General features: G+C 54.9%; 1 protein-coding gene across 1 annotated transcript; it reads right to left on the bottom strand.

Moving 5' to 3' along the window:
- Positions 1 to 11,704: 11,704 nt before the first annotated feature.
- LOC119104604 (longitudinals lacking protein, isoforms H/M/V) lies at positions 11,705 to 23,541 on the bottom strand (the record flags this gene model as incomplete). Its single annotated transcript, XM_037228325.1, is given in 4 exon segments — positions 11,705 to 13,399; positions 14,314 to 14,600; positions 19,909 to 20,025; positions 23,404 to 23,541. Coding segments are annotated over 4 exon segments (641 nt in total), but the record flags the coding sequence as incomplete, so codon positions are not given.
- Positions 23,542 to 23,888: the final 347 nt, after the last annotated feature.

Here is a 23,888-nt window from a genome sequence, read left to right as displayed (position 1 = left end):
GCTTTCGCAGTTGTGGAATTCTGGGTGATGCTCGTCTTATATAACTAGCGTCGTGTATGAGCAACGCTGTGTGAGAGCGTGAAATCAGCAGGTTCGCATCGCCCACGGAGGTTAATGAACACCGCCAGTTATTGTTCGGTGCCAGAGTCAGAGTCAGGTCACACCGAGCCTCGCTGAAGATGTGGGCTCGCCTCACCGATCTCGTCTCCCCTCCCTCTCCGCCCGCTTCCCTCTCCCACCCGCACACATGTCCCCGAGCGCAGCCATGCCGCCAGAGCGCCGAAAACCGGCCCTCGAGTCCCCATGTCACGCGCGGCTAGCCACAAGCCACAAGCCACAAGCCACAAGCCACGCTCCGGTTCCGGTCTGCTCGTCTTGCCGTCGCTGCCCCCGATCTGGCCAACCGTCCGGCAGTCCATCTAGCAACCCGCGGACGGTCTGGAGTGACACCAGGTCACCACGGGTCCGCGGGAGAGGGGGGCGGCGTGGTTGTGGGGGGAGGGGATGCGACAAACGTTAGACCAGGGGAAAAAGCCCGCCCAACCTGAGCTTCAGCCCCCCCCCCCTAAATTTGAGAGACAAGCGGGCCAAATGCGGGAAGAAAAACGTCTTTCGTTGAACTCTGCGAGCGGGATTCACAACATTTCGCGGCTCAGCCCCCAACCCACCCCGCGAAACCACGCCCCTACGTCAAACGTCGCGCAAAACGAGGGCTGGGACGGCCCCGCGACACCGCACGGCGCAGCGTGACGCGTGAGAGCGTGAGAGAGCGAGACACGGCCGGGCGGGGCGTGAGAGGACAGCGTCGAGCACGCCGCAGAGTGGCGGCCGTCACGCATGGCGTGTGACCGGCGCGGCTGAATGCGGCGCATGGCGTGAGAGACGCGGGCCACGGCCGGAGTGGCGCGAAGGAGGGGCCGACGGCGCAACTGCGGCACCCGCGCCGGCGGAATCAGGCTTAGCTTCTGCCGGGTCTGCCGTGTTCCAGGGGCGAGTCGCGTTAGCAGCGACGAGTTCCAGGGACGCGTGCTCCGTTGTGGACGATAGACGGCAATGCGACATCCGATACACGGTAAGGCGGTAAAAAACTTAAATTTGAAGTCCAAGAGTCAGTTAATTGGAAGAATGGTGTGATATTCTTACCCCCGCGCTCCCTTCAGCATTGATTCGCTGTGTCCGCCCGTGCATTCCTCCACCCTCCACCCACCAAGTTCCACTTTTGCAGCCGCCCCTCCCGGTCAGGCTCTCATCCGCCTGCCGACAGCGGCTGCGGACCAGACCAGACCAGACCAGACCAGACCTGCCCTGCCCTGCCCTGCCCTGCCCTGCCCTGCCCTGCCCTGCCCCGACCTGACCTGACCTGACCTGACCTGACCTAACCTGATCAGCCTCGGCCCGGCGAGGCGGCGGCACAACGCAAAGCCGCGCGCGACTGGCCGCACCGTACAGCCGACAGAGGGCGACCAGCGTTGGGTGGGGAAGCTCACAGGCACCGGGTGTGGGGGATGGGGTAGGGGTGCTTGTTTGACACTCATGGGCGCTTTGGTTCTTTTCTTGTCAGGTGCTGTTGTGTCAAATGCAATGCTAATTTCCTCAAATGCTCGCTCCCGCCTTTCGCCTGCCCCTCTCCGCATCCACGCAGGGCCTCCTACAGCACGGCCGGTCCGTGGAAAGGTCGGTGGATGCCGGGCGGTGGACAGAGCAATGGACGCTGGGCGGTGGACGCCGGGTGGTGGACAGCGGACCAGGCAGTGGACGGGGCGGCAGAAGCCGGGGGGATAGGCGGGCGGTGGACGGGGTGGCGGCGCGGGCAGCAAGTGCACGCGGCCCGCAGACCGGCCGGCCGCCGGCCCCATTTCGCCGTCCGCGGCCGGCGCCTGCAGGTTGCAGGCTCATGGCACGGGGTGAACGGCCGGCAGAGTCGTGCGTGGAGACGGCACAGGCGGCGGAGATGTGCTCGGAGACGGCGCGGCCGGAGAAGACGTGCGTGAGGACGGCACGGCCGGTGGAGACGTGCGTGAGGACGGCGCGGCCGGTGGAGACGTGCGTGAGGACGGCACGGCCGGTGGAGACGTGCGTGGAGATGGCACGGCCGGTGGAGACGTGTTTGGAGATGGCAAAGCCGGCGGAGAGGTGCGTGGAGACGGCACGTCCGGCGTCCGCTGAGATGGTCACAAGCCGGAATATGGGGTAGAGGGTGGAGTGGTGAGAAGATGGGAAGGGCGGGAGAAAGGGAGGGGTAGGATGGAGGGGTAGGAGGCATGGGAATGGAACTAAGGGGTGGGAGAAGTGGCAGAGGAGGATGGAGGGATGAGAGGTGTGGGGGAAGAATCAAAGTGTGGGAGGGGCAGTGGAATGGAATGGATGGATAGGGATGGAATGGAGCAAAAGGAATGGATACGGAGAGGGATGGAACGAGTGGCAAGGCCGGAGAGGGTGAGAAAAGTAAGAACAGTAGAAGAACAAATGGATGAATAGGCTGAGTGTGGAAAGGGGAAGTAGTGTTTGCCTGCCCATCCTCCCCAAGATCCAAAGCGCATCCTCCCTCGGCTGCCGCCAGATGTTTGCTGAAGTGTCGAAGTCGCAACGAAGTTCTACCGGCGCCCGACGGCTTCGTCGAACGCCTGGTCACCAACGAGGCGCCCTGTCTGGTCGCGCCGTTGTCGCCAGGTCAGCGAGCGCCGAGGCGGCGGCGGCCTGGGAGCTGCCACCGTCACGCGGCGGCCGACCCCGTCCCGCGCAGTCGCCAGCATCTCCCGGAAGGTGCCCGCGGGGCTGTGATGTTAGGGAGTGCCTTGGTCAGCTTAGCTTCGTCATCCCCGCCCCAGACCGCGATAAGCAGGGATTTTCTGCCCTAATAGATGGTTGGCTGGGTAATGATTCGGTATTGGACCCGGCCTTGGCCTCTGTATTGGTTGCTGTGTTGCCGTGCCCGTAAACTTGAGAGGAAGTATCAGGTTCTTAAGGAAATCGACCTGACATTGGTAGCGATAATACGACGCAAATCTAGCTTATCTTGGGGCGGGGAGAAAGGTCCGCGGTGAAAACGGGGTTTATGTTCTGCGGCTTTACGCAGCGGCTTAACTCATGCCCCAAAGGTCAGAGAAGGGGAGAGAGAGAGAGAGAGAGGGAGAGAAGGAGAAGAGGAGAGAGGAGAGAGAAGAGGAAGAGAGAGAGAGAGAGAGAGAAGAGAGAGAGAGAGAGAAGAGGAGAGAGAGGAGAGAGAGAGAGAGAGAGGAGAGAGAGAGAGAGAGAGAGAGAGAGAGAGAGAGAGAGAGAGAGGAGAGAGAGGAGAGAGAGAGAAGAATGAAGAGGAGAGAGAGAGAGAGAGAGAAGAGAGCGAGAGAGAGAGGCTTTGCGTTGTTTAGAGAGGCACCTGTCCTCAATGCTAATTGGAGCTCTCAATATTGGTATTTCGTTATCACCCATGTTTGCTTTGAAGAAAAATGAAAAGAAAGAAAAAGTTGAGCATCGCGCAAAGTCTATCCATTGCGGAGATTATTTCTCTGTCATGAACACTACCCTACCCATTTTGTTTTTTAAAGATTTTATCCGAACCCTTTGAATGGATGGATTTACGGGATCAGAGCTCACGCTAAGCAGTGCTTGTTGTGCGAGCCCTGACCCTTACCATCCGATCGCGCAATTCCATGTCAGCGGCAGAATTTGGTGGCGAAAGCTTAACGTGCCGCAATGCTCGGCACGGTCCGTCCTGCCCTCTGACGTCAACTGACCTTTAGCGCGACCGCTGCCACCGGCCGCAGGCCATACCTGTCAAGGGCAAATAGCGAGCGCCCTAAAGCGACTCGAACCCACCCCGCCACGGGTGGGTGGGTCGGAAGGCAGGCGCTCTAACCAACTGAGCCACCTGGACGGAAATGCAAAAGCAAAAGACCAGAACATAAAAACTCAAAAATTGCAACTAAAAGCTGCCATTCGCAAACACGCATTCTGAGTTGGCTGAGAAGCGCATATCTGGGAGAAGTCAGCTTATTAGAACGCCCCGCCCCTCCTCTCCCCCCCCCCTCCCCCAATCGCCGACACTCCTGGGCGTCGCTTTTAACGTGCTCGGAGACAATACGCAATGCATGACACAGATAAAGTAAGCTAATCGCATGCCTTCACATGCGCTGAAAAGGCCAATTTGCATTACAAACGAATCTGGCATGAAAACTGCATGCACCCGGCGCTCGAAGGGACCACCTCGGGGATCGGTTGCCATGGCGACCCGGATACACTGAGAGGCGCCAGCGGTCCGCAAGGTTAAGGTTACCTCATGCCCTCCCAGCCGCCGCCCCTGCCGATAACTTCAATTTTCAACGCTCCTGTCCGGTCTGGAGCCCTTAGCTGGGACGTTGCCCTACAGCAGTGCAATAATTATTGCAACGTTGCATGCACGCCGCCTGCAGCACTCTTGAAGGCGGCGGTGCTGGTAATGGCTGAGTTTTTCCGGCCGCGTGGCTAATAAAGACGAGAACGCGGCGGTTTCGACGCAGCAGGAAAGTGGATAGGCAGAAACGTGAACACAGCGGGGCTCAACATTGAGTCGTGGTTATTCCAAAGCAGAGGCCATGTCTAGCAGGCAAAACCGCAGATTTTCAGGTTACAACGGCACCAAGGAGAACCCTCACGACGATGCTGGATCGTGGACGTCTTGACCCGACAGTAACAACGCTTCCCAAATGCAGAAGCGTCTCGGCGAGGGCACCACGACGGAGGCAACAAGGCCTGCGCCACGGTCTGTCCGTAGGCCCATGGAGCCAATGGCGGTATGGTACATAGCACAGCGTCAGCGATCCATGCAGCATTCACTGAAATGACAGCTTTGACACTTGATGGCAGCGTTGCGTTACGATGGGAATTAAGAGCTCGCAAGGCTATCAAATTCTAAGGCGTGCGCGTGGCAGTCTCAGACGTGCGACTGTCATTACACGAGGGAGTCTGAAGGCCGAAACGGAATATAATGTGGTGTTTCGACGAGCGGTATGGTGCGGGCAGCAAGCCACAACCGGCGTGCGTGTTCGGCTTCAAACCGCGCGCTACTATTCCTGGCACATTTTCTGCGATGACTTGCAGTAAAGCGCCGCGGGTAATTGTGATAAATGACTTTCGGCAGGTGCATTGGTGCACGAGTCAGCTCGCTGACGCGACGACCGGACCCCCAGCGTGAGAGTCTTCCCTCGACGCAAAAAACTCAATCGATGTCGGACGCATCGTTGCCATGACAACCCGCGGGCTCCTTCGGGTCGACGAGTGAACGGCCGTTGCCCGGGATTGGCCAGGTGCGAATCGGCCGCAGGCCACATTCGTGTGTGGAAAAGTGGGTTATCGGGAGATGGAGCCCGGATTCCGCGCTGCAGTCAGGTTTGGAACATCACGCGTCTGACAATGGTCTGCGAACTGCCGTGCTCGGACGGAGTGAGGCTGGGAAGAACACAGACACAAGGATACGGGTAGGGGTAAGGCAAGGAGACAGAGAGGCGGCAGCGCAACCACGCATTACTGCTCACTGGTGACCAAAACCGATATGTTGAGGTTCCAGCTGCTGTTGTGCCCTTTCGTACAGACACAATCTGCGCTGGCACCTGCCTTGGGAAAATCAAAGTACAGTAATGCCCCAAAGTCTGTCCAACAGCACCGGGTGTATGCCACCCACCCCAACGACGCAATCTGTGGCTACACCCATGGGAATCAGGGGTAAAGAGGCGGGAGACGGATACGCGCTTGGAGGAACAGGCACAGAGAACGCTTCGTTGTTGCCAGACGCTACTCCACAGTCCACCATGGACGAGTGTTCCGTGTCGAATGAGCCCGTTTGGACCTCTGACCAGCCATGAGCTGTCCTGTTAGCTCCGAAGGGCGCGGAAATAGCTTTACAACGGTCAACTTACAGAATACGACCACGGCACATCTCACTAGAGGACCCGGGGGTTCATGGGACTCGAGGGTCTCCGACGTTCTTCCTCGCGCCGCTGTCTGGAGCGGCGCGAAGAACAAGCTCGCGAGGATGGAGCTCGCGAGGAAGAAGCTCGCGAGGAAGAAGCTCGCGAGGATGGAGCTCGCGAGGAAGAAGCTCGCGAGGATGGAGCTCGCGAGGATGGAGATCGCCCGTCCGGATTCTGGGCATCGAGCGAGAAATCCTTGGCAAGCCAAGCTTCAGTGTCGATAGAGATCAAGCCAGCGCGAAAGACGCGGCAAAGCCAGAAGAAGGTCTTCATTGGTGGTCCAACTGGTTATCTGAGGCCAACCGTACTCCGTTCGTCCCTGGGAACGGAGTACGGTTGTACGTTACGGTTGTACGTTACGTTACGTACGTAGTGCGTTCTTTGACGACGCATGCGCCTCAACGTTGTAGAAGAACAGCGCGACGATCCGAGCGCCTGCCTCAATTCTGTTTCCTCTTCCACAGCCCCAACAATCCCCTCTGCCCCAGTGACGTCACCGTTTGCATCGGGGGGGGGGGGGGGGGCGGGGCGGCGACATCACCGATTGCATCAGGGGCCCTCAGTGACGTCACCGTTTGCATCCGGGCCCTAGCGACGTCACTGCTTGCATCCAGGCCCAGTGACGTCACCGTTTGCATCCGGGCGCGGTGCTGCAGTCGTCCGCGACATAGCGGCGCCGGTGTGGCGGCTGCAGACGCCCTGCCTGACCCACATACGGCGTCAACCTCGAGCGTCGCTGCGTGTGGCACGCACAGGGGCCGTGCGGGGCCGCGGACGGCACGCACAGGGTCCGTGCGGGGCCGCGGGCGGCACGGCCGAGGGTCGGCTGGCACGTGCGCCCGCCGCCAGACACGCAGGCTGGGACAGCGGGGTCGGGGAGCATAAACGCACCGTCGCACAAAAGAGTCTAGAATAGGCGAAAACTTCCGACGCCTGAGCAACCTATTCTGCTCCTTCACAAAGCGTGTGCGCGGGGTGCAAACGCGCCTGTGGGTATGTATAAACGCGCCGGTCCAAGGTGAGTGACGCGCACGCGTTTTTAAACCGTATTAGGTAATTTTTTGTTAGATTCTACTATTCCTAGATTTGTACTCTTTGAGTTACCTTTTCAATTGTGGGTAAATCCAGTGGGAATGTGAGGACGCTGCCTAAAAAAACATAAAAGCGAACGTTTTTCTGTTCGAAACTGTCCCATCTAGCATTAAATGTCGTCCCATACGTCGCCCACTACAGGTGATCTGCTTTTATCTGGACATGATGTTGGCTTTCCTTAATCAACGCATGCAAATAAATGTGGGAGAAACTGCCAATGTCTGTCTCACTCGCCCAGCTTCGTGCAAACACAAGGGACCCACCTCAATGCAGCAAACCCTACAGCTAGACTAAAAAATATTCCGAGGGCTTAACGCCGATTTCCCAGACAGGCCACATAACGGCTCTTTCCTCAAGGTCTGTGACAAGCGTGCAATTTTGCCAGACAGGCAAGCGCGAGTGACAAGCGTGGAATTACTGAGCGACCGAGCCCATCGTAAAAACGATCTCCGCAAAAGTTTACACTCCTTGGGGCTTTCTTCGTCTGGCGTCATCCAACCAGGTCCGGTTGTCCGAAGTGTTGCTTAAATACTAATGAATTCAAAACATGGCGCCGAAAGGCGGACTAGAGGTATGGTGGGTCCGCCATTTGTGGATGTCATAAAGGACGGATTCATCATGTAATCGGAGAGTGAAATTGGGAGTGGAGGTTTCAAATGCTGCGCTTCTTATCCAGAAACAACCCAAGAACCAAGAGGGGAAAAAGCCTCGAACATACCTTGGAGCGCCAGGTAATTATCTACTGCGAAAGGACCGTGGATAATGTCCCATCGTTTTACCACGTGTTCTGCTCCACCATCCAGTTCAGTTGGGGCGCTTTCACAACATGAAGGCATCAAAAGCAAAGTAAGGAGATGAAAAGCTCTTCATCTTTCATCGTCTCGAAGAGGGTAACGGTCCCCCCGCGATCTCCCCCCCGCGATTCGTTATCATCCCGTCGTTCAACGGAATCCAACGGAAATCAGAGCGGACGGATGCGTACGACTTAATCCGATTCCACCACCGTCCCGCTGATGCCGAGTGGGCCGAAAACTCCGGTTTCAAGTCTCGGCTCCAGCACGGGGACCGTTCTCAAGAAGCCATCTGCAGCGTGAGAACGACGCACCAGGGAAGCGCATTTCGCCGTGCCGTCTACCTGCCTGACGACGACGACTATCGACGACGTCATTCGACCATCCGATGATGTCATTTGACCATCCGATGACGTCATTTGACCATCCGATGACGTCATTTGACTATCCGATGACGTCATTTGACCATCCGATGACGTCATTCGACCAACGACTATTGATGGCGACGTCAGGCTCAAGGAACTGCCGAATCACAGCCGTCCTCCAGCCCGTCCCCGTACGCAGACCGGACCTCAATTAAGGAGACCTGAGACAGGCGGAGCGTAACACAGCCGCATGATAAGGAGACCGCAGACCTCATTTAAGGAGCTGCTCCGAAAGCTCCTTAAATGAGTCCCTGCGTCTGCCGCGAATCCGGAGGCCGGGTGACGACGTCCAACTTCTCTCCGGGAGATCCACGCTTGCGGCACGAGCTCACCGCTGACCGCCCGTCCACGGGGCTGTCAGCCGGTGGACACCGTGGACACCTCGTCCACATCAGCGCGCTTCCACGGCCTCGCCCCGAACGCCAGCGTCGCGCGCCTGCGCGCCCCAGCCCCCTCCAAGGCGAACCGGCGCACCCAGCGTGACCACGAGGCAGAACGGGTCCCGCATGGGCTAGAGTTCTTCGTGGCCAGACCGGACGCCGCCCGGCGTGTGGCAACCATGCAGGCGACGGCCGGGCTGCAGTGAGCCTGCAAATGCCGGTCACGGCGTCTGCCGGTGAGCTACCGCGTTACACGTCCGCAGAGGGGGGAGGGACAGCGGTGCCACGGTCTGGTGACGCCCGCGCCGGCGCACGTGACGCCACGTGACGCACGACGTCGTTAGCGGCGGCGTGACAGGCGCGTGACAGGCACGTGATAGATGCGTGACGGATGCGTGACAGGCGCGTGGCGGGTGCGTGACAGGTGCGTGACAGGTGCGTGACAGGTGCGTGGCGGACGCGCGACAGACGCGTGACGGGCGTCCCTTGAGCTTGCAGGCGGAGCGTAACACAGCCCATGATAAACGGCCCAAGGTCCAGGATTCGTGACGAGGGTACTAGACCATGTACCTCGCCATGTTTACATAACCACTTGCACCTGGTCCTTGTATAGCGTAGATCGCGATGGGGATCGCTGTCGCGCGCTTCGTACAATGCAAGGATATGATTCTGGAGCGATTCTGGTTTCCGACCAACTTCAAGGATATGATTCAACGAAGTTGTGGTGGCCAGGCCATGGTCGCGACCATAGTTTCGCGGTCGCTAGCGCTCCGCAAAAGGTTCGGACACGCTAACGAGCACCGCGAAACCTTTTTTAAAGTTTTTTATCGTGATAGTCATTAACCCTCGAGTGACTTCACCCAGACGACGACCCTGACAGACAGAGCGGCGAAAATCGCCTGGTTACGGCGGTCGCGGGAGGAGCTCAGCCGCCATTCAGATCCCACTCGTCCCCCCTCTCCCCCCCCCCCCCTGGCGGAACGGCTCGCATGACCACGTCTGATGCTCAAGGACCATGGCGACTTCGATCGGGTCCCCGAGACGCGACCCACCAGCTCACAAAACAGCCACGCAAGGCCTCGCGGCGCGCTGCGGGCTCCCGCCGCGAACCGCGCCCTGTCTCGCAGCGCACCCGCACCCGCCTCGGCACCCTCGCCTGCACGGCGACGCCACGAATCGACCCCTGCACGCTGGCAGCGCACGCGGGTCGCCGTTGAGGTAGCGAGTCCACGCGAGGCGAGGCGAGGCGCCGGACCGGCGCCCAACGGCCGACCGGCACGCCACCTGGCGCCTGCAGTTCCGGCGCGGCGGCGACGGTTCCGGCGCGCACTGTAATTGACTGAGCTTTGCGCGAAGGATGGATGGCTTTGTTGTGCGAGGTGGAAGAGGGCGGTTTGCGCAGGCTGGCGGCTTTCGTGGTAATGCGATTCGGTCTGGTGAAAGTAGGCAACATGTTTTTTTTTAAATAAATTTATTCCCAATGGCTCGTATGGGCGACTTTGGGTTCACAGTCCCTGCTAAGCATAGCTTGTTGTGTGTACCCTGAACATACCACCCAATTCGCGCCGTCCAGTTCAAGGGATAATTTTGTCTCCGCCCTTGCGTCAGACAGGAATACGAAGGGTTTTACGTGCCGCACAATGCCGCGGCACGGCCACCCCGGGCCTGGGTTGACCTTCGTTGGCTCGTCGCCAACTGACCTATTCACTTCAGTAGGCCAAACGATGCGCCCGTTCTGGGACTCGCACCAAGTGCCGCTGGAATACAAGTCCAGAATCTTTCTCCTAGACCACGGAGGCGACATGTTCAACTAGGACATTCAAATCAGCGCATCCAAGAGGCTCTAGGGCTTCTGTCCAGCGGTAGGAAGACCTCTACGCTGCATTTGTTTGTCCAGGCTACACCACAGACGTCCGCTCTGTGACCTGGACCATGCAAGGTGCACATTTCACGCCTCAATGCCGTTATAAGGGCACGGCACCGGCCACCAGCCCCTCGAGGAAGCCTGACAACCTCAAGAACAAGGCCGCCGTCGGCCCAAATCCTGGCTGACGGTCCCGACAAGAGAAATGAACACGTGGAACACGCTTCTACCACATTCCACGGCCATGTCTGAAGCTCTGCACCTCTTTGGGCTGCCTTGCCCGCCTGCCCCCCCCCCCCCCCCATCCCGTTCCATTTTGTCTTGCGTCCTCTCCAGGTGCAAGCCTCACTTCACCCAAAATGGCGTCACAAATAAGAAAACCGCAGAGGGGCCGTGCGGTGTCTCCGGTGCCGCGCACCCCCAGAAGCGTTGGAAGCTCCGCCCTTGGCCGGGCCACGTGTGCTGCACGCCCCGCAGCCAGCCTAGCTGCACTCGTTCGAGCCGACCGCACATGGTAACGAGCGGCCGGCGCCTGACAGCCGGCGGCGCTGGGTGCGCCGGATTCGCCGCACGACCCCGAACCGGCGCAGGGTGCGCCATGCTCGCCGCGCCGCTCCGTGTCGATCGGCGCCTCAGCCCCCGGGCACCTCTGAAAGGCCACCTGAGATAAAAAGTGGGGCGTGCCAGATTCGCCGCACGACTGCGGACCGGCGCACCGTGCGCCAGACTCGCCGCACCACCCCGCGTCGGTTAACGTCCCGACACCGAGGCACCTTCGAAACATCGCCCGAGGCAAAGCAGCAGAGTGCGCAGGGCACGCCGGTTGCAGCGGCGCGGGGCCGTGCTGGGTTCATGGGGCACACGGCGCAGCAGCCGGCCGCCGCAACCGCGCCGCAATCGCCGCAGATTTATAACCCCGGCCAGACGGGCGGCCTTGTTCACGGCAGCGCGAGCGCTGGGGAAGGAGGGGGGGGGGGGAGGCTGGACCAGCCGCAGCCGGGCTCGTTGGCGTCCGAGCCCACTCCACCCAGTCTCCCGAGTCTTTCCCTCTCGACCCCCCCTCCCCCCCCCCTCCACATTCGTCCACAAGTATCGCGCCGGAGCTTGCCCGCGCTGCGGATGCGCGCCGGCGACATTTGCGGTTTTGCAGACGGTTATTTCTCGATGTCGGCAAGGCCTTTGACCGACCAGGGCCGACTTGGGGGCGGTGAGAGCGTCCGCTGTGGGTGCGACGGGCAGCATAGGGGCACCCTGAGCGCCCATAAAAGATTGCGAAAGGTCGGAGGGAAGCTCCGGGCCGGCGGTCTCCGTGATACCGCCACGAAACGCGAATGACGCAGGGGCGTACTCCAAGGACCCGTACCAGGACCGGTCCGTTCTGGCGCTCACGATTCTGCCTGTCATGGTGGGGCCACGCAAACGGCCGGCGCCGAGACGCTATTAATGACCGCAAAGCAGCGGCGTCCAGACGCCCCGTGGAGACGCTTCAGTTGACGTCAGGCGCCGCACTGCCCGGTTATTAGTAAAGTTTTAATACGGCTAAGTGCAATTGCTTACTTAACAGTGGGAAACTCGGACGGACAATTCGGATGCATGGCCCCTGCGCGGCTCAACGCAATAAGAGCACTTGAAACTTGCAAGCGATAAGACGAATGTGTGGGCACCGACTATCAAATATGCAATAAAACACAAAGTACATGCTGGACGGCACGGTATATTCGTCCGGATGATAGGATGGCTACTTTAATTCATGACACTCGCGTGATTATTTACAAATAAAGGGAGCAAATATCTTCTCTGGCGTTCTCTTGCAACTACGTACCCAGGCTACAAACATCCCGCATTTATGAAACGTTTTATCTGTCCGTAAGGTCTCTCACTACGCATATGTGCATTTAGTTCGAACCATTTCGGTCAGTTAGAGCATGCTTTTCGATACATAGGTAAGAACACGGCCATTTTTGTAGCTGGGGCCTTCACTTCAAGGCAACATGGCGCCATTATTGCATGGTTCGAGAAATTATCTCCAGATGCCACTGTAATAGGTAAAACAAATCCCGTTACTTAAGGCACTTGCATTTCCACCCGCATACCTCCACCATCATAACCCTGTAGCACCATGCATATAGGGGAATTGACATTCAGTGGTATTTTCCCTTGCATATTTGCTTTGCCAGTAGTTTAGGATAACCAAACGCGTCGGGGCCTTCGACAACTGCATGACAGCTACATGGCAGAACAAATTTATGCTACTGTTTCGATAACGACATGTTGCCGAAATATTAACCCAACTATATCTCCATTCTTTTGATTTTTTTTCTCCGAGGAATAAGGCTATTACCACTGTCTCAGCCGAACTCACCAGTGTAAAACATTTTTTCAGTTATCATGTTATTTAAGATATTTAAGATAGATATTATATTATAATTAAGATATTGTATTATGATTATAATTATATAAGATCTGCCTGCTGAGCGCAATTCGAATGCAGCTTTCAATCGTCCGCGTTTGCCCACGTTCTCCGACGCGACGTGACAACTCGTGGCATGCTGCGATCTCGCGAAATCTCGTGAAATCTCGTGTGTTAGTCTGCTGCGTTTTGGTTCGGCTCTGGAGCGGTTCTACTACGTGGCCATGACACTCACGCAGGTGGGTGATGTGCACCTGCGTCGTCAGACCTTAGCACGCGTAACTGGCCAGTGTTCTCGCCGCATGTGGGTGATGTGCACCTGTGTTGTCAGACCTTGGAACGCCTAACTGGCCGGTGTTCTGAGGGTGTGGCACAACAGAGGGACATCAGCACTCAGAGCAGGCCACTGGCACTGCAAACGGTACTTACCGACTCTATCCCGTCGGTGGAGTTTTCCTCCCCCGAGTCCATCTCTATCTTGGGCCGTTTTATCTGGGAACACACAGCACCAGCTATTCTTACACAAAAACCGGTATTGGTGGGGTTTGATAAATCAACTATTCTTAGAGTTCTAATGAATGCTATTAACATGCAGCGATACCAGACAAAGCAAACGCAAAGATCTCGTGGAGAACGCTGCATGCAAGGGACGTTATTTAGGTTATATCATTTCCTTTATTGGACATGAGAAAGATCGGATTATTTTGAATCCGTGATTTCACACACCCTGAGAGATTTGATTTGACTGTATGTTATGCTGCACTGACTAACACGCGTGGTAATTCAGTGTATTATGGCAGGAATGCAATACGATCTTTATAAACAGCCATTAGTTATCACGAACATCCTCAGTGTGGGAGGTTCCCAAGAAGAAAGCGAAGCGTTTCGTTAAATCTTCATACGGCCGTGGCGTCTTCCAAGAAGACTTCGCTTTCTCGTATCAGGAACAAAGCAGTCAGATTTTCCTGGCAATGACTACAACCGACTCTTCTAATCCAAAGAGTGGGTCAACGCCTGTTCACTCTTCACAGCACCACGGTGTTTGATGAATGGCAAGCCATGCAACACGGCGGGGGCGAAAATGGGCGGAGGAGCGCAAAGAGGAGCGGCATACGAAATAAAACATTCCATGGAGCGACTTAACTATCAACTGAATTTAACAGCTGGCTAAATAAGACCTGGCTTAGCCGGAAATCGGCATGTACGTACTTAAATAAAGGAAAGGAACAAAGCACACGTTGACATCCCAGACAGGCGGCGGCGCAGCGAACAGAGTTCTGGCAGTATACGCCAAGTATGCAAATGTACAAGGAGTACACAACGCATGGCGGCACGTGGAACGCCACAAAAGTCAGTAAAAAGCCACAAAAAGTTTTCCGTCAGCTTCACCGCACTCATGCTCTCACCACAGTCTGATCCTCCCCGTTGCTGGCGGTCGGGCCGGGCGGGTAGGTGGGGGCGGTGGCGGGCGGCGGCTCGCCTCCGCCCCCGCCACCGCCGCCGCCACCACCGCCACCGCCACCGCCACCACCGCCGCCGCCACCGCCACCGCCGCCGGCGCCGCCCGAGTCGAGCTCGGAGCGAGGCCGCTTTCGGTCTAGGTCATCTGGCGCTTCGGGTCGCAGGGGTGGGTCACCAGGCGCCCCCGGGGCAAAGTGCAGTCCGCTGACGTTGGAGCGTGTCCCGGCCAGGCCTGGGGGCACGGGGTGATGTCGGTGGGTGACCCGGACACGGCAGAAACGGGCAACAACAGAGGCTGTGCTACATCGTCAAACGCCGTCCCCAAGCAGCTGTGTATGATGTTACAGACAACGACGTCACAACGACGTCACACTTAAGGGTAAGACTCGGGCACACCGTCGTGACGTACTTACCTTTGATGTCATAGGTCCCAGTCATCAGTTATAGGTCATCTGTACTTGGGGACATCATTAGCTTGTGAAGAACGCACCTCAGAGCGTTTGAGCGAGAGAGCGGTTCTTCGTTGGCAAACGTCATTCCATGGTGACGTCACATGTAGCTGCGTCACACATAAGCGACTTAAGACATGGTGTGACGCCGCTGTGTGTGACGTCATAGGTGGTTACGTTGGTTTAGCGGTGAAAAGCATCCCCCAGCCAGCCAGCAGCTCTACAAGTTGGCGAGTGATCTGCTTCGAATTACAGGTTTTTGAATGCATTCTGTTCGGGCCGACGTACTAATGTCTCGTGCACGACACGTACCGTTGGTTTATTGGAAGGCTTAAACCACTCTCAGTACATGCACGCGGAAATTGTCGCGAACCCAATGGCAACTAGTCTGGTCACATCATTCGACTGGTGGATTTTGTCACATCGTTGGGCATCAAACAGACGCGGCTGAGCACAAGACGTCAACAACGACAGGTTGCGGAATTAATCTTGGCACTGGTTGTCAAACATTTAGGTGCGAGAGGCACTGGACAAGTCGCAGACGGACTAACAGCGTCACAGCTCAAGGTTATATTTCATGTATTTTTGGCTCGCGACGTGACGGTCCCCGCGAAAAAGTTGCGAGTTGACAACTTCCACGGAATCAGCCTTACCGCAAGCACTGCTTTGGCATCTGTATGGGTACGGGTGTAATAGCATTAGGAGGCCACCAATGCATGGACAGCCAGAGGAAACGGCAGCAGTGGCAGCAGCAGTGACAGTAATAGCCGCTGCCTCTGACTAGGACCCTGCTGAAGCCGGTTAACTTATCGCAAACAGAAATTTCAACCAGCATATAACTTTTTCAGCCGCCAGTAACGACCATCAGCAAAAGAAAGGCTGTGGCTGTGGCCGCTCCTCTCGCACTGAAAGGAAAGCTCGAAGGGTACCGATGTCCCTCACGGTGATTCATACAGGTTTGCGCCCAAGTGATGATAAATCTACGTTTAGACATGTGCAAATGAAGCCAAAGGCATCATGCAGCCTCCATGATCCGGGACGTAAACGGAATTTCCTGGTGAGTTGTGCCCCCTGTTTTGCTGGTGAGCTACTGGAAAGAAGAGCCAAAAAACTACACAGGGGCATATCGCACAGTTATCAGAAAACAATCACAACATCACACACACCCATTGCCTCATCTTCAACACTCCCCGCACACTGCCAACGCTTCACACGCGTGCGGAAAAGTCTCCACTTCGGGGTGAAGAGAAACACCACACCAAACTAGCACATTTTTCGGAACTGCATTAATAGGGCAGCCGCGGGAGAGCGATACGCTTTTTCAAAGGTGACATAAGCCGACATAAAAAATTTTCGGTTTTGGCAGGTGCCCAAACGCCGCTGCTGGACGCGCCTGTGTCACGGATGTCTCCGGGAAAGTACCAGGTCTGATATAGGCAGTAGAGGCCTCGTTTGAGCGGCGACAGCCGGCTGGACGACGGACGGCCGACGGGTCAAAGATAGACGACGGCGGCGGCCGGCCATGATGCGGACGCAAAGCTCGGCGGCGGCAAAGAGCTCTTCAGTTCGGTGCAATTCATTGCAGCTCAATTGAGTTCAGGGCTTAGTTTTTGCGTATGCGTACCATTCCATATGGATCGGCTTGTGGCAAAATGTTTAAAAAATGTTAAGGAGAAAGATGCAAGCTTTTGGTGTTGTGGCAAGAGCCATCGTTGCTGCACAAAATTTTGATACTAAACGAGATATTCGATACCTCTGGATTTTTTGCTTCAGGGTATCCCAGAAGCCTCAATGGATCGAAACTGAGCGTGCCTGGGGTGTTTCCTTCTGTCTGTCTGGACCGCTCAGTTTCAAGACCGGCACTCCATCTTCTTTTCATGGACATCGAACTGAACGATATCTCAGACGTGGTGAGCCGGGGTCAGATCCGGACGGAAAACAGATGCGATCCGGATCCGAAAAACAGATCCGATCCGGACAATCCAGATCCGGACTGAAAACGCTTCTACCGTCGCGATGCCTATCTGTGGTACTGTGGCCAACTGTACTGTACTGTACCGTACTGTGGCCATCTTTCCTTGAGACACTTCTCCCGGCAGATACAGCCAGCAACACTGACACTACTCGCGGATACTACGAGCTCGGACGTGCCCTTGGGTGAGACGGTGTGCACGCCATAAACTTCCTCGGGTACTTCCACACAGGGCGATATCCGAGTTCATCCGGAACATCCCGTCTGGTCCAGGGCAGAAGCCCCTCTTTTCCGGGCCGATCATGCCGCGACAACGGGAAGTGGGCTTTGTCATCCATTGCAATATCCATGCTCTGGTTACCACAGATCAGATCACGGACGAACTGGCTGAAGCGAGTTGAGCGAACCCCGCTTTCTGGAGCTCTTCTCTGGCGGCTGGAAACCTGGTGTTATTACGCCTCTTCATGCCTGGCGGTCGTTCCCTGATAATCCCTTTTCGTAGTAAGCCCTTACGTTGACAGCGCTTGGCCCAAAAAGCAAACTGAGACGCCAGCCCCCTGAGGGGCCGCCCTTCGTGAGTGCCCCTATCTTTCTCTGTCTTATCTTGGCCTGAGTTCTTCCTGCTGCCCTTTTTCACGGCGTTGGGTGAGAGATGTCGCCCTTCGTGTCGATATCTCCCACCACACGACACGCGGTCGCTCGCAAAATGCATGAACGGCTGAAGACATCGAAGAGAGGCTTTTCATTTTCACTTGGCTCAGCATGTTTTCGACCACCTGATTGCGCAAAGAGTCACTTGATATACAAGATATGACAAGAGTCACTTGTCACTTGATATACTTTCGTGCCTGAGCCCCCCCCCCCCCCAAATGCTCCTCCGAGCCCTCCCAATGCATATGAGCAAAGACGGAATACCGGGACAACTAACTATAAAACAATTTTCTCAGCTATTGGTGTGCTAAGCAACAGGTACCCAAACACATCACCATATAACTCCTTCATATGTTACGCCAGTCTGCAAGTCTTTGACCAGCATTTCAAACCGTAACGCCTGGATTGGGATAAAGAGAAACTGACTAATGTATGCGACGGCTTGAAAAGTACAGGATGGCGCAGATAAGAGTTAACGCATATCTTCCCCACAATGGCAAGTGTATGCGTCGCATAATCGTGGCTGTGGTGATTATACCCCACGAACAGCGACAGCGGCACTGATACGTGATCTCTTACTGAGATTTGCTCATATTTTTTTCTGTGAATTACATCATATTCGAAGTTTTTCACAAAAGGTAGGCTACATTTACTTGAAATGGGAGGGTATTCCTCTGCTGGAAAACAGTTTAAACTACCCGAAATGTAACAACAATATTTTTGAACATCGAGGATTCGAAATTAAGTGGTCGAAGTCCGGGAAGAAATCGGGTTTTCAGGATAGATTAACTCAATCTTTACGGCTGTGCCCCCAAGCCGATTTTGGATAGTGACATAGTCCTCATGCACAGACGAACTTCCACAGTTAACGTACCAAGTGTCCTGGAGAGCCAGGGACGTAGCCAAGGATAGGAACAAGGGGCCGTGCCCCCCCCCCCCTCCCCTCCCCACCCCTGAGCACAGAGGTTTGTGCTATATACTGGGCAATGTCATACGCTTTGGTCCAAAGTCGCAGGATGTTGAAGAAAATCTGACATTTACCCTTCCCTCCGCCACCTGAGGAAAATTGGGCTACGGGCCAGGAGATAGTACGCCAACAGCCGCGATAATCGTCAGCATTGGACTTTTGTCCAATAATTAATGGGCGTGGGGTAGGTGGGATATGGGGAAGACACGGACGTTGCGGTGTCCGCACTAGCCTCGAGTCTCGGAGTATCAAAGTCAGGTCACAAAAGAACCAGTTCTCAAAGTTTGCCGTAGTAAGACCCTCAAAGCATAAATATGAGATACATATTTCATAAAGAAATAACGTAAAGGATTCGAGCACAGGGAACGATTTGAGTGGGATTTTATAGGGCATTAACTTCGGAATCGGTCACGGGTCGGCTGCAACAAGTGGGATGGAACAACCGGCTCATAAGCTCCGTGAAGAACACGAACGGTGCCTGAGTCGAATAACACAAGGTATGTGAAGCATGCTAAACAGGCTTTCATGCTATGTCCATGAACACATACGCAGGAAGTACGCACAACTTGTGGACTACGCGCACGAAAAAGCACAAATTTCGCTTCGTGATCTTTCGCACGTGATCTTTTTCAGATGTTCCCCGGGTGCGCGTCAAACTAATAACGCCCTTAGAGAAACGAAAGTGGCGTGCCGCGCGTCATCTACATTGCTGCCAACTCTCAGCAGCCAAACTCCACCAGGTGCGCTGTCCGAGGTAATGAGCCGTCTACTGGTCAAGCTCACGAAAGGCAGTGAGTTTGTTGTGAGTTTGTCAGTTTGACAGTGAGTTTGCATCATTTGCGATGTCGCGCGCGGTAAATACGGTAACTATGGCGAAGTTGCGGCTCAACGTCTGGCAAACAGACAGACTTCTAACCAAAATCCAATTTCAGCTCAAAATGATTTAATTTCCTGTTGACATTTTAGTAAATTGCTCTTCTTGTGTACCTTCAAACTTCTACATCCTAGCCTTGTGCTCGCTTCAATGGTAAAAGTTGAAGGAACACGGGTGCATTCCCAGCCCCAAGACTACAACACTGCCCCACTTCCCCTCCCTCCCAGCACCATGAGCCAACAATCCTCGTCGCTCGCCAACGCTGCGCTGGGTCACCGCACGTCCTCTGTCGTGGGTTAAAGCCGCGGTCTCGCCTGGCCCACGTATGCATACCATGTGGTGTATGCCGCGCAATGGGGCGTCAGTTGAGACGTGCCCGGTACCGAAGCATTCAGTTGTTGTATTCGACTTGAAATGTGCATAAGCTCATCGAAATCGACACCTGTCGATATCATTCGCACGCGCCAGGCAGCTGCTCCCCGTGTTCTTGCTATCACAGCAGACGAAAAACTTTGCTCAACAGCCGGGATAGAACCCACCGCACCTCATTTGCGGAGAGAGCGGCGCCCGCGGCGTGTTTCGCAGCATGACGGATTGGAGTGCCACAAGGCAGAGTCCTGTGCTTACCTCGGATCATGAGGCCTTGCGCCGTGCAGATAAGCGACTGGATGTCATCCTGGTGCACCTCCACTTCTCCTTTGTACATGAACTGAATAATGTTCCTAAGCTCCGAAAACTTCACATCTGAAATGCACGGGGGAGGGGGCTAGTCGCAACACGTGGTGGCGATTGTCGCGTATGATTATGATGGTTCTGATGTGGTGTCATACAGCGTTGCTGCCAATTTTCAACTTAGCATGTTCGGTCATCGCATATTTGTGTATATCCATTAAGTTTCAATGCTTTGCAATGGTGCGTCAACATTTTTGTCCGCATAACTGGTGCTAGAGCATCTACAAGACCGGGCGGTTTCCCTCTCCCGGAAGCTGTGCCAAATCGGATATCCCACCAACGGAAAACTGTCCTAAGAACTTCGGGGACAGCACAAGCGCGGCTAGGTTCTTCCAGCCTCAGCAGGGGGAAGCCTCCCCCTCCCCAGGTCAGGGGGTCTCTTCCGGCCTCGCCGCGGGCAATCAGAACATTCTGCATCATTACCAACTCACACGGCCGGCGACTGAAACGCAAACTATTATGCAGAGGGTAGACGCCATTCGTCATGTATTTCTCACAGCTGTTGCCACGCTTCAGGCGCAAGGATACTACTCACTTTGAGCTTTTCGACATGTGCAAAGCGTTTGACGGTTAAATGACTGCTGTATCACCGCAAGCATGGGAGCACGCGCCGTGAAAAAGGTCATAAAGCATGATACGCTCGCATGAGTACATCGTCACATACAGACATGTAATCATAGTGGATGACGATGGATGTTGGCGCCCTATGAGCGTGCAAATATCATGAACGCAGGGGTGGTTCAAACGAAAACTCACGCTTCTCAGTACGAAATAACAGGTTGGCATTGGCACGAGCATTTTTGACGCACGACAACAAGATTGATGACTGGGCGTGGTCACGGCTCAAATTCCAATTACGAACAGACTACGGCTCAGATCACAATCACGAACAGATCACAGCTCAGATCACAACCACGAACAGATCACCGCTCAGATCAAAGCCACGAACAGATCACGGCTCAGGTGCCAATCACGAACAGATCAAGACTCAGATCACCATCACGAACAGATCACGGCTCAGATCACAATCACGAACAGATCACAGCTCAGCTCACAATCACGAACAGATCATAGCTCAAATCACAATCACGAACAGATCACGGCTCAGATCACAATCACAAGCAGATCACGGCTCAGGTCACAGTCACGAGCAGATCACGGCTCCGTTCCCGGTTTCAACGAAGCAATTGTACGGACTGAGACCATCCCAAGGTTTTGACATGGACGCTGGCGGAGAATGGTGCTTGCCATCCAGGGAATGACGGCATGTTTACCACCCAGTTATCCGAGCGGACACTTGGTCCCCCGAGGTGCCGTCCTTCATGAGCCATTTTTAGTTACATGAAGCAGATGTGGGCGATCGGATAGGGGGTCTTACCGATTGATCAAACATTGTACTATGGTGCTTAATGGGCCATTTATACGTCAGTGGACATTCATACTTATGATTACGTTTTGGCTCGACCGATTTCATCTTAAAACGACAGAACCAAACTTAGAGCCCAATGCTCCTTTTACCAAGTTACAATCTGCAAGGTGAGGGTGCTTGCGGAGTTTGCAGTCACTTTTGCATGTGAAATGTCTGTTTCTTCAAATTCTCGGTCTTACAAACACACTTCCTCTTAGGCTGCTCAATGCGATGCATTAAATGCCCGAACTCTTGCGACGTTTTGCCCGACACAGAACATCATCGAGCAATTGCAAGCAGGCATGATATTCACATAGCACTTAATGATGGTTTGATCTGCGCAGTGCTCAGGAAAATCCCGACCAGACACAAATTCGGTAAAGGTCGATCGCAAAAAATGTGCAGTGAGCCGATCGCGGCAGTTTGGATAAAAAAGATTAAAGCATGAGAAACTCGTTTATGATCCCCGAAGGAGCCCGCAGCAAGGAAAGTTATTCCATTCTGCCAGGAGGCGGAGGACACCCAAGCAAGCGGAGTGTGCTCCTTGTGTTGACCTGGTGGTTGATGATAAGGTCGGTGTTGCGAATGTACACGGCTTCCAGGACTTGGAGCTTCCGCCTGTTAGAGCGATGAGTGACAACAGTGGTGTTATTAATCATATGCCCAGGTGGCTGCTGTGGACCTCTTTGAGATGGTGGTGCGGCCCTCCATCTTGCAGGTGCGTCGTAATGGGCCTACCCATTAGGGCCGTGGTCGTGTGGCCTATAAAGGTGCCACCACGACGGTGCGCACAGTCACCGGTATTGCAGCGAAACTTGACCTTACATACATTGGTCGCCTTCAGCAGAGACGGATGTTGGGATAACTTATTCTTCATGACAAGGCTTGGTCACTTTAGGGCTCTGGTGGGAGATGGGGAGTCGTGATGATTTCGTCTCGAGGCTGGACGGGCCGAAACGCGAAGATAATCTGAGGCATCGTATCCAAAAACTGCCAGCCGTGCAGCCTCGAGATAAAATTAAGCCCGTCATCTTCTACCGGAGCTCTAAAGTGACCAGCCTTGCCATGACGGACAACTTAGCCCGAGACCCGTCCCTGCTGAGAATGGCCCACGTAGGGTCTAGTTTCGCTGCAACACCGGTGACTGTACGCACCGTCCTGGTGGTGCCTTCGAGGGGCACGCGGCCACGACGTTCCGCACGCGTATTACGATGCACCTGCAAGATGGAGGTCCCTGTGACCATCTCAAGGAGGTCCACGGCAGCCAACCGAGCATACAGCTCACGATCAATAACACCACCATTTTTGCTCATTGCTCTAACACGCCGAAGCTCCAAGTTCTGGGAGCGGTATACATCCGCAACACCGACCCCATCACCAACCGCCAGAGTAACGCCACGGGCACACTCCGCTTGTTTGACGGTTCGCCGCCTGCTGCCAGAATGGAATGATTTTCCATGCTCAATGCTGCTTCGGGAATCTTGAACGAGTTTCCCGTCCTTTTTTGTCCGAACCACCGTGATCGGCACTTGGCGAATTTTCCTTGCGATCAATCGTTACCGAATTTGTGTCTTACTGTGATTCACTAAATATTGTGTAGGCCAAACCATTCTACAGCGCAATTTGGATACTGTGCCTGCTTGCAACTGCCTGATGATATATTTTGCCGGACGAAACGTTGCAAGCATTTGAGGATTTATGATATCCCATTGAGCCACCTAGCAGCAAGTGTGCTCGTAAGATCGGTAATTTGAAGAAGATACTGCACAAGAGATATGCTGTCATTTACAAGAACTTTTACACAAAAGAGAGCCCGTTCCTAGGCACATGCATATATATATATATATATATATATATATATATATATATATATATATATATATCAAACAAAAATGATGAGAAGACTTCCGAGAACGTGACGAACTGTGGCAGCGGTCCTGCCCTTTAATGTCCGAATCAATACCACGCCCGACATCACTTACCCTTCAATATCACAATCGGATGCGACTCAGAGTGGTCTTGAAAGAGGGTTTTGAAGTACGGCGAGCATGCTGACAGCACGAGCTTGTGTGCCTTCAGACTTTGACCCTCGCACGAGAGGGTCACGTCCACCAGAGATTCTGCAAGGTCGGAACGACGGTCAGTCGGGGCGCCCTCAGACTCAGGCTCAGGCTCAGACTCAGATTCATGCTCATACCCAAACTTAGACTTACACTCAGACTAAGATTCGGACTCAGTATCAGTCTCAGACCCAAACTCACGCTCAGACTCAGTCTCATACTAAGACCTCGACTCAGACTCAGTCTCAGTCCCAGACTTAGACCTAGACTCAGACTCAGTTTCAGACTAAGACCTCGACTCAGACTCAGTCTCAGTCTCACACTTAGACTTAGACTCAGACTCAATCTCAGACTTAGACTCAGTCTCAGACTTAGACCTCGACTCAGACTCAGTTTCAGTCTCACAC

Source organism: Pollicipes pollicipes, unplaced genomic scaffold (genome assembly GCF_011947565.3).
Source record: "Pollicipes pollicipes isolate AB1234 unplaced genomic scaffold, Ppol_2.1 Scaffold_6052;HRSCAF=7182_pilon_pilon_pilon, whole genome shotgun sequence".
Taxonomy (NCBI): domain Eukaryota; kingdom Metazoa; phylum Arthropoda; class Thecostraca; order Pollicipedomorpha; family Pollicipedidae; genus Pollicipes; species Pollicipes pollicipes.
The sequence above is the reverse complement of the archived record's forward strand: the minus strand, read 5'-3'. Positions and strand labels throughout refer to the sequence as shown.